Consider the following 13,002-nt stretch of genomic DNA (forward strand, 5'->3'; position numbering starts at 1 on the left):
TGCTTTGCACAGTTATTTATTCCTGTCAAATTTATACAGAATATTAAAATGTAGCACCTTCCGCCACCATGAAGGAAAAAAACAACCCAAACAAATGGTAATTTCCCCCAGCTCATTTCAACAAAAGATTCAGCAAAGATGAAATATCTCTTTGTTGTAATTCCATTCATGTTCATCATCTGGTGGAAACTGGTTTCCCAAAGTGCTTTACTGTCCGCTGAGTGCTCCGTCATCAGCCAAAACCGGTGAACACTTTCTGTTCACTTCCTGCTCCCATGTTGATCAATGACCTGCAAATACATAATCAGTGATCAATATTTGTACTTTAAAGCATCCAAATGCAACAACTGACGCTTATTTTCATCAATGGTTAATGTGGTGTTTGCTTTTTAATAAACTGACCTTTTTAAGTACATAAAATATCACAATTTCCAAAAGTCAGAGGTGACGTCCGACCAACCTTCCAAATCTGCAAGATGTTCAATTTACAACGACCTTAAACAGAACAAAGCAGCAAATCCTCACATTCAAGAAGCTGGCATTTTTGCTTGATAAATGACTGAAACAATTAATCTACTACTTAAGTACTTCACAACCACTGACATACAGAGCGACACATGCAGTTTATATAAGAAAATAGAAAAGGTTAAATGTTTTTCTTTCTATGCCTTTATTCAAACTGCGTCACTAATAGAAGCAACAGACATGGCTGAAAATTTTATTTATCATCTTAGAAGGTTAAGTATAATGTTCTGCATCAGTAATTATGTATATTTTACTTTGTGACATTTTCCTTCCATAAAGAGCTACATCTTTCACTATGTGTGTATGTGCATATATTTATGGAAATGTGCTATATGAGAGTGTATAGACTCTGTACAGAGGCAAACATGCAGATTTATTAATATTATGGACCCGCAAGGATGGGGAGCTTAGTATAAGTATTATTCTCGTTCTTGCTGCATTTATACATATAAGTTTTAAACAATGAAAAAGTTGGTCAAAAAAACAAAACTAAAGCATAAAATATTGATGCCACAATAAAGACAAACATATGCTCAAATGTATTTCTTACAACAGCCACTAACAATGCTTGTTTGTGAGGCAGTTATTGCCTGTGATAGGTGCCACCACTGTAAAGTGTGCATGAAAAAAATATAGCCTGAGAGCACGTTCCTGGATAGGAGAACCATCAAAAGAAGTTATTTTGAAAGTTGAGGAGAGAATAAACCACATTGGGACGCATTTAGTGAGTAATCTCGAGTGACTTACAGCTGTAAGTGGAGCTGCTATAAATGTGTATAGATTTAATTCAATTGGATTCAAACTGGGTCACACAGCTATTAAAAGTGCAAAGTTAGTTGAGAGCAGTCTGACAGCTGCGTGCGAGCTCTGTAGCTGCTGTTTTGCTCTGCGGGCGGCTGCAGCAGGCGTGGAAGAGAGTTCTGCACCTTTTTCAATCAAATGTACACAATAGACAGACGCTGGCTAAAATTCTGAACTCATGACAAGCTCAGTCTCAGTAGATGATTTATTTTTAGTCTGTATTATGAAGCTTATACCAACTACTTTAAGAGTCAAATCCCCATCAGTTTCACTCTACATCCTACCAATAAGAAACAGCATTAAGTGAAGGGATGTCACTGCATCCACTGGAGTGGATGGGTTAAACATCTGAGTGGAAGTCAGGCTGAGGATTTGTTTGATAAATTATAGCTTTAAATATAGAGTTTACAGCAGTGAATCATCCCTTCTGCATATTAACCGTTAATCGATCATGGTGACAGTCCATCACTTCCTGTGCTGAACTGATAGGTTGGTCAAAAGAAAACTCACAGTACAGTACAGTGTTTACACATCATCATCAACCTGTGTTTTCGTTTATGCATTAAAGCAGCAATCAATATGGATTAAATGACTTATACAAAAGTATCACTCAACTCTGCAGCTCCCCTCAGCTTTATGCAGCGTTTTAGCAGCCTTCAGCTCATTGTTTCCATTTTATGGTCCGCAACCTCACTGTTTTGATTCACTCTCACTGCACTCAGTGTTGTTTCCAGGTGCAGCACGCAGCCTCTAAAACCTCTATAAACCGACTGGACGCCACTTGCTATGAATGCTAATGTTGCTACGTAACTGCTGGGTGTGTATACAGGCAATTGTGTGCCACCATGTTTACCACATCTCTAGAAGATGACAATTATGTTCTTATTTTTGTTTACGCAGCTTGTTGCTGCAGCTCTTGCTGCTGCCCACAAGTGGCCAAAAAAGACCTGTACAGCTTTTATGTTGGCATTGCTATGCAAACAGCTTGTATCGGTTGATACTTTGGTGGATAACCAAAGATTTTAATAAAACATAAAACAATCATTTAAGCAATTTATCAAGCAAAAATGCCAAACACTCACCAGTTCCAGCCTTTCAAATGTGAAGGTCTGTAACTTCTCTACCTGCTGTTTCTGCGCATTGGTTGGTTGGACAAAACGAGCAATTTGTGACATTGTCATGAGCCTTTTTCAGTAGTAACATTTTACAGATTAAACAATTATCAAAAAACAGGTAAGAAAGATTAATGGATAATGAAAGTTTGTTGCAGCCCTATTTTAAAGTCTTATTGTGCGTGGCGTACATAAAGTAAACAGCAGCTCTGAATGACTACCTGCTGTTCAAACACACTCGGCTTTGCGCCTCTCCTCCCTGTGTGAATGCCTCCAGCAGTAAACAGACATGGACAGCTGCAGGCAGCCTCCAGACGCAGCACTCTGAATGATAAAGAGCTGCTGCAGGGATCACCTGCCTTCTCACTGGAGACACAGATTAGACATTTCAAATACTCTAGCCTTGGCTGTACATCAAGGCCGCTCATGCCATTAGTGACAGAGTGATTAGTGTGAAATTCAAACGGCACTGACACTTGACTGGATATTCACATCCAACATAAGAGAACAATCAAAAGAAAGGCACGCTGTCATACTTCACAGCTAATGATATTCAATTCGAAAGATTTGTTGGCTTTGTCTGGCTGGATCATTTATAGGGCACCTTTGTAACTTCCCGTGGATAGATGTGTTTGATCAATCAAATACCTCCTTAAAACAAACTCAGGATTCAAGCTTGAAAACATGATACCAAGAGTTTGTTCCTTTCATTTAATTGGCTTTGAATTAAAATATTTTATGCAAAATGAACCTGATCAACATTCGTGCTTTAAGGCACATGTGGGTAAAACTTACCATTACCTTATAAAGCTATTATGCACTTAATCGATTTCATGCAAACCAAACATATCATGAAATTCAAACAAACCGCAGCATGCAAATCAAACATATCTACTTGATTACAAGGCCACGTCTGTCAAGCACCATCTTTTTCTCCCGGCAAATGTTAATGTCAGTCCTCCTGAGTGAAAGCTTAATTTCTAATTACACTATGAAAAATTGCATAGTGTGGTTCTGAATATCACAACCCTCAAAATGTGCAAAAAAAAAAAAGTTTGACATTGATCAAGCAAGACCTATTTCAAACAGCCTCTGCATCAAAAAGGCTACTTTGAAAACGGGCATGAAATTAAATATGCAAATTGGATAGAGGCCAAAACAATACTTGGCTGAGATAACACACGACTGCAGTTACCAAACATGATATGAATTCTCATTACTGAATGGTTCACTGCAAGTTTTTAATGTTATAGGCTCATATAAGTGACTGCATTTGCTTTCACTTTTTGGAAAAACTAAATAAATTGGAACGTTTTTTCCAGCTTTTGGTTTTACATTGTAAAAGGCTCGTTTTCAGTGGCTATAGTGAAGCAGCCTTCAAAACGTATTTGATTCATCAGTGCATGTAAACAAGCAAATGCACACACACCTGCAAAGACAACTAAACTGTTTAACATTTTAATTAAAATCCAGCTCCTGTGTCTCTTCAGATCTTCAGAAATTCAGAAACACAAATTCACAGAGGAAATAGGTCAGCAGTAACACGAACAGACACAGAGGTCTTATTTATCTGGCTTATTGAAAGGGACACATGCTAGTCTCGAAGTCTCAAGGGTCATGTTGGAAGTTCCCACAGCAGGAAGCACAGAGCTGACTAATTAGGCTGAGAGATGTGGCAGGGACAGACAGAAAAAAAAAAGAAGAAGAGATGTATGTCGGGCAGTGTTTAAACAAACTCACCCACACAGACATGCATAGCAACATGATTTAGTCAAGAATCAATCCAAATCATTCTGCTTCATACAAATCTGGGGAAATTGAACTAGAATGTGAAGAAAATGCATAATCGTGTCAACGAAACTGAAACGATCATCGTTTCTGTCATTTATCAACACTCAAATGTCAGAATTTACTGCTTTTCTCTGTTTGGTATCTTTGTAAATTAAATGTCTTTGAGTTTTCCTCTGTTAGTCACACAAAAGAAATGATTTAAAGATGTCACCTTGGGCTCTGGAAAAAATGATGAGATGCATTTTCACTTCACTTTAAGAATTTATGAGCAATATATAAATGTTCAAGCAATGGTCTATAACACACTATAATGTTGTGTGTTCATTAATACATCTGTCATCAACTATAACTCCTCATTTGGACACCCATAGTGGGATGCTGGTGTATAAACGACAAAATAAATACTAATACAGTAAATGTCTTGTCTTCATAGGAGATGTTATTATTGTTCCCAACAGTGCACAAAACACTTAAAATGTTCTTACAGCTGCATACAACTAGATTATAGTGTGTTATAAACCTTTTATTAAATGTTGTACAGTGCTTATAAATGTTTTGCATTTTTCGCTATTATTTGACATTTTTTAGACTAAACTTTTTTAGACTTGTTCCAGTTGTGACTGATCATCCAATATGTTCCTGATCTATGCAACAAACACATATGCCAATTTAAATAAACATACAGTGCGAACATCTTCTATTGAAATCTCCTGACAAATTAAATCTGTCTTGAGTGTCTGAGTCTGTCTGTGGATGACTTATGTGTCTTTCACGTGTGTTTTCAGTGCGATCATTAGCAAGGACATCTGCCCAACGCATCCTTAATCATGTCCCTGCCAAAAAAAAATAAAATAAAATACAAGGATAGACAATCTCAGTGAATTTCATTAACTTGCAAACCATCTTCTCTCTCTCTCTCTCTCTCTCTCTCTCTCTCTCTCTCTCTCTGTTTTTATGAGCAATAGTATTGGCAATTCACAGAAACCTTGCTGTATTGGTTACCTGAGAGTGGCACTAAGCTGGATGTGTACTCCTGACCCACTAACAAGCATGCTCTCAGGAGACAGGGAGTGGATAATTAGGCCCTTTTTCTGGGTCTGAAAAGATAAATTATATGCCCAGACAGTGCAACAGTCAATGCATGCATGGCTGGCTGGCTGGCTGGCTGGCTGGCTGGCTGTTTTCCGATGATGAAATTTGCATGTCCCCATCTAATGGTGTTATTGACACAGCTCCAGGAGCATAGGAAAAAAATAAATCAAGCCATGGCTGAAATGGAAGGGTGGACAGCATGGGATGGCAGAGCTGACAAACAAAAAGTGCCCTCAGTTTCCATCAGTGTAACTTTTGGCCGCTCGGCAACCGCCCTCCTGCATGCCAAGCAGAGAGCATCGGCAGCTGAGGGTAGGGCTGAAAAAAAAGCTCTGACGGCAAGAGCAAGTGGCCAGGCTCTGTGTCCGATGTCTGTATTCACTGACACACTGAACAGACGGGAGTGGGAACAAGGTTGCGTCTCGTGTGGGAAGGGCACTGATAAAGAAGACTGGGAAAAAAAAGAAAACCAAGGCTTGTATAATAAATCATGTCAGTGACGCATTAACACATTCATGAGGCAGTGGGATGAAAGGAAATGGGTAATACTTATTATCCAGTAGTGTGTGGATGAGATCTGATCAGCATGAAACTCAAGCAGCATGTTTCAGCAGCTATAAAAGCTTTCTGGTTTGGCTCACAATTTATTTTTGAAACTTCTATTATGACTTGTGCCTGTGAATGTCACATGAGCTCAATCATAAAATGCTTAACTCTTACAATCTGTTTGTAAAAGTCAGAGCGTATAAAAATACAGGGTGGGCTAAAGAAAGATAAGATGGTTTTCTACATAAAATCTTGATCTATAAAGTGACTGTAGCTGTCAGATACATGTAGTGGAGTGTGAAGTACAATATTTGCCTCTGAAATGTAGATGAGTGGAGGTTTATGCTGAACAAATGGTTATACTCATATACAAGTATCTAAAATTTGTACTTAAGTATAAATACACTTAGATTTCACCACTGTGTTCAATAAAGTGTCGGTCATTATATATTTGTTACATCTCAAATAACAATGTAAAAAGACTGATCTAAAGCTTATTCCCAAATCTAACTCAACTTATGTCAACAATCCAATTTCATACACACAGCTGCTCTATCAACTAAATCTATAGCCCTGATCCTCTTCTAGCAGAACAACATTGCCTACAAGGAAACACGATTTGACTGGGATTCCCATGCAAAATGAAACATTTCCATTCTTTGCAAGTTTGTTCTCTGTTGAGACAAAAGTAGGGTGAACTGTGAAGTTTTTTTTTTTTTGCTTCTCTCTTCCATTAAAATATGTTTTCTGTCATTTACTTTGATGTTGTTTGACTCAGATTCCCTGAAGAGAACCAAATGTCTGGAGACTTAAGTACAAAAACACAAATTCCACTGCCTAGAGTATTTCAGAATGGATTTGCATGTAATTTTATCTAAAGAATGAGCTTCAGTCTGAAATTTCAATCATTCTGCACTCATTTTATTTTGCCCCATAAACTGCTTTCAATGGACTTTATAAAACAGAGAAATTGGTTCAGATACAGGTTCAGGTGTAGCAAGTTATCTGCAATTTTTAAAAATCCTATACTGCCACCTACTGGACAACACAGAGGAGTCTGAATCAGTGTTCTTCTAAACTAGAAATTTTATTACTTTATTATTTAACTTAAATTCTTACCTCAGAATAGGCTCAGCTCTGTGGCAGCTCATGAGAAGTTGACGCTCCCTGCAGAGGTGTAGTAGCCCGTACAGTCTGTCGAATATCTCTGGGACAGCAGAACAGTGTTCAGCTCAAACTCTCCAAAACGATAAGCACCAAATTTCTGTAATCAAAACAGCAAATGTCTTTTGCTTCAATAATACAAAACTTCATCATCGTTCTAGCAAATTTTGAATTACATTTAATGCATCTTCCCAATAACAGGCAAAAAAAACTGCATGATTTAGAAAACATTTAAAAAGTCGACCCCAGTGGTTAAACTCTTTGGAGAAAAGAAGATAAACTGTCAGTCACAAAAATGGCGTTGCCATGGTTACAGACGACTGAGCACTTGCTAGGCAACCTTGTATCATTTTCAGACAGAAGAAAAGAAAACCAAGGATTTTGGTATTCAAACAGTGAAGACCTCTGCATCAAAGAAGAAAGGAAGGTGAATTTCAGAGTTTTCTATCTGCAGTGTCAATTTCACTCACAAAGAAAAAACATCTGGAACATTTTATAGTCTGCCTTTAAGTGTTTCTTTGAAAAAGAAAATCAATCAAAACTCTCCTCTTTGAACTTTATAGGTGTATAAAGGACAAAAAAACTGGTTTAATCAATATACTGTGAAGAGGTACACTCAGGAGAAAAGCTTGTCAGGACACCTCTCTGATGCTGGAATTGGATGAGCTGTGTCCGACAATTTCTATAACTTTGTGAAACCAACGATCCGCACTCACACCCACTTCACACAGCGACTGGTGTGCTGTGCGGAGGTGAGAAAATAAGCTTCTCTCTCAAGCTCTCTTTTTCCATTGGTTACACAACTATTTCTTATACAACAGAAAGTAACGCTATGAGTTCCTTCCAGGACATATTATGCACTCTTATCCCAATACTTAAACAATATTTGTGTCTCGCCCTCACTCTCTCTTTTCACTCTGCCTTCAACTGTGGCTGCTCAGAACAATTGTAAACGCTTTTCGGACAGCAGCATCGTACAAACTAGTTCTTCTCTAGCATAAATATATATTTCAGACTTTTCACTGTCACGTAATAGATTTTTAGAATCCAATACTTTAGGACTTTGTGTTGAATGTTAAACAAACAAGGATTGATTGTGAAGAAGATTCAAAGTAAAGATTACTCATCAACAAAGGAAAATGAACTCACAACTGACTATCTACTTCATGTCACTGTGTAGTAGATCTGCCTGACCTTTGTTTTGATCACTTCCTCAATCATTAATTTGCAAGTTTTGCATTTTTATGTAGCCTAACATAATATTTAATTCCTTGACTTGTCAGCTGACATGTACTTGCCATAATGAATACTGAGAGTCTAATGTCTGTCACACAGCAGAGGACCTAGAGAGAAACAACACTGTAATGACGGCTGATGACATGTACTGCCCTCAGTAGAACCTACAATGTGGGAGATTTAGGCAAAACAGACCATCTCATAACTGCTCATTATGCTCATAATAAACTAGAACGAATCAGTGTTCCCCCACTACTACAGACAGGAGGAGACAGTCATCAATGTTATTTCTGTTCTGAAATCCAGGCAACCATGACTAGCTTCTAGAAGATCATTTAATTAAACAGCCAACGCTGCACCTGATATGGGAACATAATTATTTAGTCCCAGCTCGAAACCTTTCGCAATATTCGGTAAGAGCGAAATCAGCCCCCAAATGAACTTGATTATCCTCTGTGCATGCTTCTGTGCTGCTCTAACCAAAGACCTACATCTCTCTGTTTAAAGACCTATAAGCTGGCAAGCTCACATATCCCAGTGGGACTCCAAAAGCAGTGGAAATGTCAAGAACAGTTGAAAAACCCAAATACAGTATGTGGAATATGCAGACAAAGTTGGATCAGTATGATGCAATATCACTGCAGCTGATTTGATAAAGCAACAGAGATCTAGTTCAATTCCATGAATGTTTTAGTTTACCACTTCTCATTTCTCTCATAGCTTACCTTTGCTATGTTTTCACATTTTAGGTTGCACTTCTAGGAATTGATCACAATGATCAAATAAAGGGTGTTTAAGGAATTTTTAAGTAAAGCCATGTTTATGTTGTTCATTTGGACTATAGCTTAAAACTACTTAAAAATCCTCATACGCAGTTTGTTATCTGGTATATGTGGGAGAGCAGCTGTCAAGCAGTGAGCACAAGTCTGGATGGTTATAATTTTGTCATTTAAAAAGGCAGGCAAGGGTAAATTTCCTCTAACCTTTAATATGTTTCTGGCATCAAAAGCCTCTCTATCGCTCATGGTTTGTCTTCCTGGGCCGCCTGTGTCTTCAACTGGAAAAACACCAGAGTAAAAGACAAGCTCAACAATAAAGCATAGGACAAAAAAATACAGATATGCTATCTCTTGATCAAATAAACATGTTTACTTCCTGATACAGTTTTATAGTTGTAGTACAATAATAAAGTGAGAACAAAGATCAGTTAGTTTGTGAAATTAGCTTGGGAAACAGGTACTAAGGAGAAAAAAAAACACTGAATTTTTAGTAGGATGTGTCCTCATGCTGGTAAACATGGTCAGCAGTGACATGATCCTTCTCTTGAGCAGTGTTGTTGCTCAGCCCAGTACAAATTTGAAAAACTGGGGCTGGACTTGATCCATGGCAAAAATGAATGAAGCCATTGTCACGGTACTTGGAAAACACGCTGCTTTGTGCACATAAACAGAGCTGTGGCCAAACACAGAAGTAGCTGCCCTATGCTGCCACTCCACAGGAATTTGTAGCTGTAATTGTTCAAGATTCAGCTTTGTCGTCACTGCAGCTCCCGTCCAAGCCAAAAAGATAATAAGGGGACATTTGCAAATAGGTTCAGGGTAGGAGCTACCAATGCGATCACAGCAGGTCAATAGGTTTGTTTTCACACAAGCTACAGGCTCAGATGCTGTTTGCATTAGTGATGGTTAGCCCATCATGTGTATGTAATGTTTTTACCTGTGGAGTCCTTTCTGAACAGCGTGTTTATCACAGTGCCATGCAGCTTCACTCTGTCCCACTCTCTGACCATCAGCCCTTTAGAGACAAAGTGCTCTACCAGCTGGTCTGCAATCGTCTGCAACCTAAAGTGTGAAAAAACACAGAAACAGAGATTCAAGCAGCAGGAACATTTTTAAACGCTGATGTGTCAACCTTTTAAATTGATTTGTTTCTTCACAGGATTTGCTGCGGTTGCACTCACTTGTCAGATCTGTCTTTCACATTGACTTTGGCATACAAGACATCCACCATGGCTGGGTCATCATTCATGTACTCTATACCTGTCACCTCCAACAGCAGAGGTTTTCCTTCTGTGATGTTCCTGATGAAAGACAACACAAAGCACACTCATGCGGTGCACTCACACACCAGGTTTATAGTTTAGGGTTGACTCTACAATTTATTTTTATGGTTTTTTGATGTGTTTACACCAAGGGTTAAGCAAAATGACGGAATGCACAGCAGCTGTCTGTGAAATCTTATTGTGCTGTGTATGTGCAACAGAGCTGGCTTGTAAAACCAGAGATTTTTTAGCAGAATCTCACAATTAACTGTGACCTTATCTAATCTACACAATCAAATCCAATCTAATTACATCTAATACAATCTTTATCTTTAAGGATCAAGCGGGTGATAATCTTTATTTTTCTTAATGTTAGCAAATCCCATGAATGATGTAAATACTGTATTTGTTGGGGACTACTTTCAACTGTGGATTTGGTGCCCGAGTGAGTATTTACAGCAGCAGAAAGGTGTATGTGGGATTTACTAAGAAAATACTGAAGTGTCCATGTTGATCGTAATGAAAGAACATGTCTGTCAGACAATGGTGTATTGTGATAGAAAGGAAGTTATATCAAGCTTTGGCTTCAGAGGCAATACTTGTTAGCAGAATTAATTCATTCTTTGTTTTCATGGGCTTTGTAACAATAAGCAAAATATAGAATATCAACCATCCTATCCTTTAAAGCAGTAATTTCATTCATTCATTAAGTCTTGTTTTAATCTCAAATGAAGACAGTATTTTTTTGTTACATGGTTAAAATCTTAGTATGATATAATAACATAGTCCGGCCCCTACCTGATGAAGTTTTGACACTCTTGGAGGTGTTCACATGCTTTTCTCACTTCCATCTCATTTAACAGGGCCAGGGTGCCGATTGTCAGGTGAAGCTTTGCAGCGTTCTGAAAGATGCTTCCCTCTACTCCATGATCCTACACATGATGTTACAACAATTTGTGAACATATCATTTATTAACAGTATGATGTGTTGATCTACAACAATACATGGCCGTCACTGCCCCTCATTTTCACTATTCATATTTACATTTCTTTCAATACTGCCTCCAAATCAAGCAAGCATACAAAGAATGTGTCTTAGCGTTTTCTCCACAAATGCATCACAGAAGAATAAGAATAAAAATATAGCAAAAGTAAAGTAATACAAAATGGAAAATAATAAAATGAAAATAAAAGGAAATCACAGTTCCTTATTGTGAAATTGGATATGGTATATAATTATGTACCTGTGAACACTGCTGCAACACATCGTCTTTAAACTGCAGGAATCCTTCTTGAACTTTAGGATCATTGAGAGGGAATGACAGGAAGTGCGTGAAAGGCTGCTTTCTCCGGAAACTTTCGATAAGGACCTCAACTCGTGTGACTGCAGACGAGACTGCAGCTTTATGGGAACCTGTGATAACTGTTAGAAGATGGAAGAAAGTTGACAGAAAATCCTTTCAAAGCATGCTCTTGCTCTGTTTTATGATGGCTAGATTTGCTCTTAATCCTCACCAATCTGTCCTTCCACTCCTTGTTTGGGGATGCTGATAGATGTCTTTGTGTCAGACTCTAGACGTCTGCGTGTCTCTCCTTTTTTCCCAATGATGTATCTGAGGAACAACGAAGCAAACAAGGAAACATGGACTCCCATTACGCTGCTTAGAAACAAAACTTCATATGCATTTTGTAGATAACTCACTTGTAAAGAACACTTGGGACATCAATGGCACAGCGGTATCCTTTTTCAGTCTTATCAATTGAGTGGGTATCACAGATTTCATCTTCTGCTAGGTCTTCACTCTCTAAATATGGTAAATCACAAACTTATTATATTATTGTGGCTACAGCCTGACAACATCGTAGTCTAATGCAACTAACGCAGTCTGACACAGCAGACCTGCATTCAATTCTGCTTCATCAAAGTTTTAATGTTCAGGTTTTGTTCAAACTGTATGTTCATTATGGAGGATGTATTCAGTAATGCTGTTGAACTGCAATGCGTTATGTTGACAGGTGTTCCTACTATTTTGTCCAATCCATTCAAATCATTGAGGGTAGGCTAAACAACAGACAGACACAGATACTTTGTATAATACAGTACAGTTCAACAGCACCACAGACTCCTGCCACCAAAACCATATAGTTGAATCAACACAGTTTAAACACAAACTGAACATTATAACTTTAATGGGGGCATTTATTGCAGGACAGCAGAATTACACTGCATTCGTTTTAGCAATGTATCTAATAAACTTGCAAGAGTATATGTATTCTAGCTGTTAACACTTGACCAACCTTGTTGCCCCATGTAGGAGAAATCCTCTTCCTCCTCATAATGTTCTTCCTTAATGATATTTTTTCGGTACATTCTTCCATTTATATTGATAATAGTTGGACGTAAAACCTCCATAATGTAAACTTGATGCCGTTAGCTAAACCTAAGCTAAGTAACAATATAGATAAGTGTCTGGGTAGCTCACTGCTAGTTTAGCTAGCTAGCTATTTGAATATAGTTTATTGGTACATGTAACTTTACTACGCTGAAGTTAGCTTCCCAATCGGTTGCCAAGGGAGGGACCGATTCCCTTCCCCCTTAACTGTCGAATCGGGGTCTGACTTCAGCGTCGTAACGTTCAAGTCGGTTGGCGTTCACATATCAGTGGTACGTTGGCTGCGTGTTAGTAGACCCAG

General features: G+C 38.2%; 1 protein-coding gene across 1 annotated transcript; it reads right to left on the reverse strand.

Annotated features, from left to right (window-relative positions):
- On the reverse strand, positions 1-12,889 carry ascc1 (activating signal cointegrator 1 complex subunit 1). Its single transcript, XM_056366252.1, has 10 exons — positions 12,607-12,889; positions 12,011-12,113; positions 11,824-11,921; positions 11,553-11,731; positions 11,107-11,240; positions 10,228-10,347; positions 9,984-10,108; positions 9,251-9,324; positions 6,987-7,131; positions 1-290 (listed from the first exon to the last, which is right to left on the reverse strand). Exons 1-9 carry the CDS (start codon positions 12,719-12,721, stop codon positions 7,015-7,017), a joined length of 1,065 nt encoding a protein of 354 aa, XP_056222227.1. The 5' UTR covers positions 12,722-12,889; the 3' UTR covers positions 1-290; positions 6,987-7,014.
- Positions 12,890-13,002: the final 113 nt, after the last annotated feature.

Source organism: Seriola aureovittata, chromosome 21 (assembly GCF_021018895.1).
Source record: "Seriola aureovittata isolate HTS-2021-v1 ecotype China chromosome 21, ASM2101889v1, whole genome shotgun sequence".
NCBI lineage: Eukaryota > Metazoa > Chordata > Actinopteri > Carangiformes > Carangidae > Seriola > Seriola aureovittata.

Coding starts and splice junctions, on each gene's coding strand:
- ascc1 (XM_056366252.1), bottom strand. CDS start 12,721: ATGGAGGTTTTACGTCCAACTATTATCAATATAAATGGAAGAATGTAC. Junction 12,114..12,606: donor CTCCTACATGGGGCAACAAG/GTTGGTCAAGTG, acceptor TACCATATTTAG/AGAGTGAAGACCTAGCAGAA. Junction 9,325..9,983: donor GTTCAGAAAGGACTCCACAG/GTAAAAACATTA, acceptor GTGTTTTTCCAG/TTGAAGACACAGGCGGCCCA.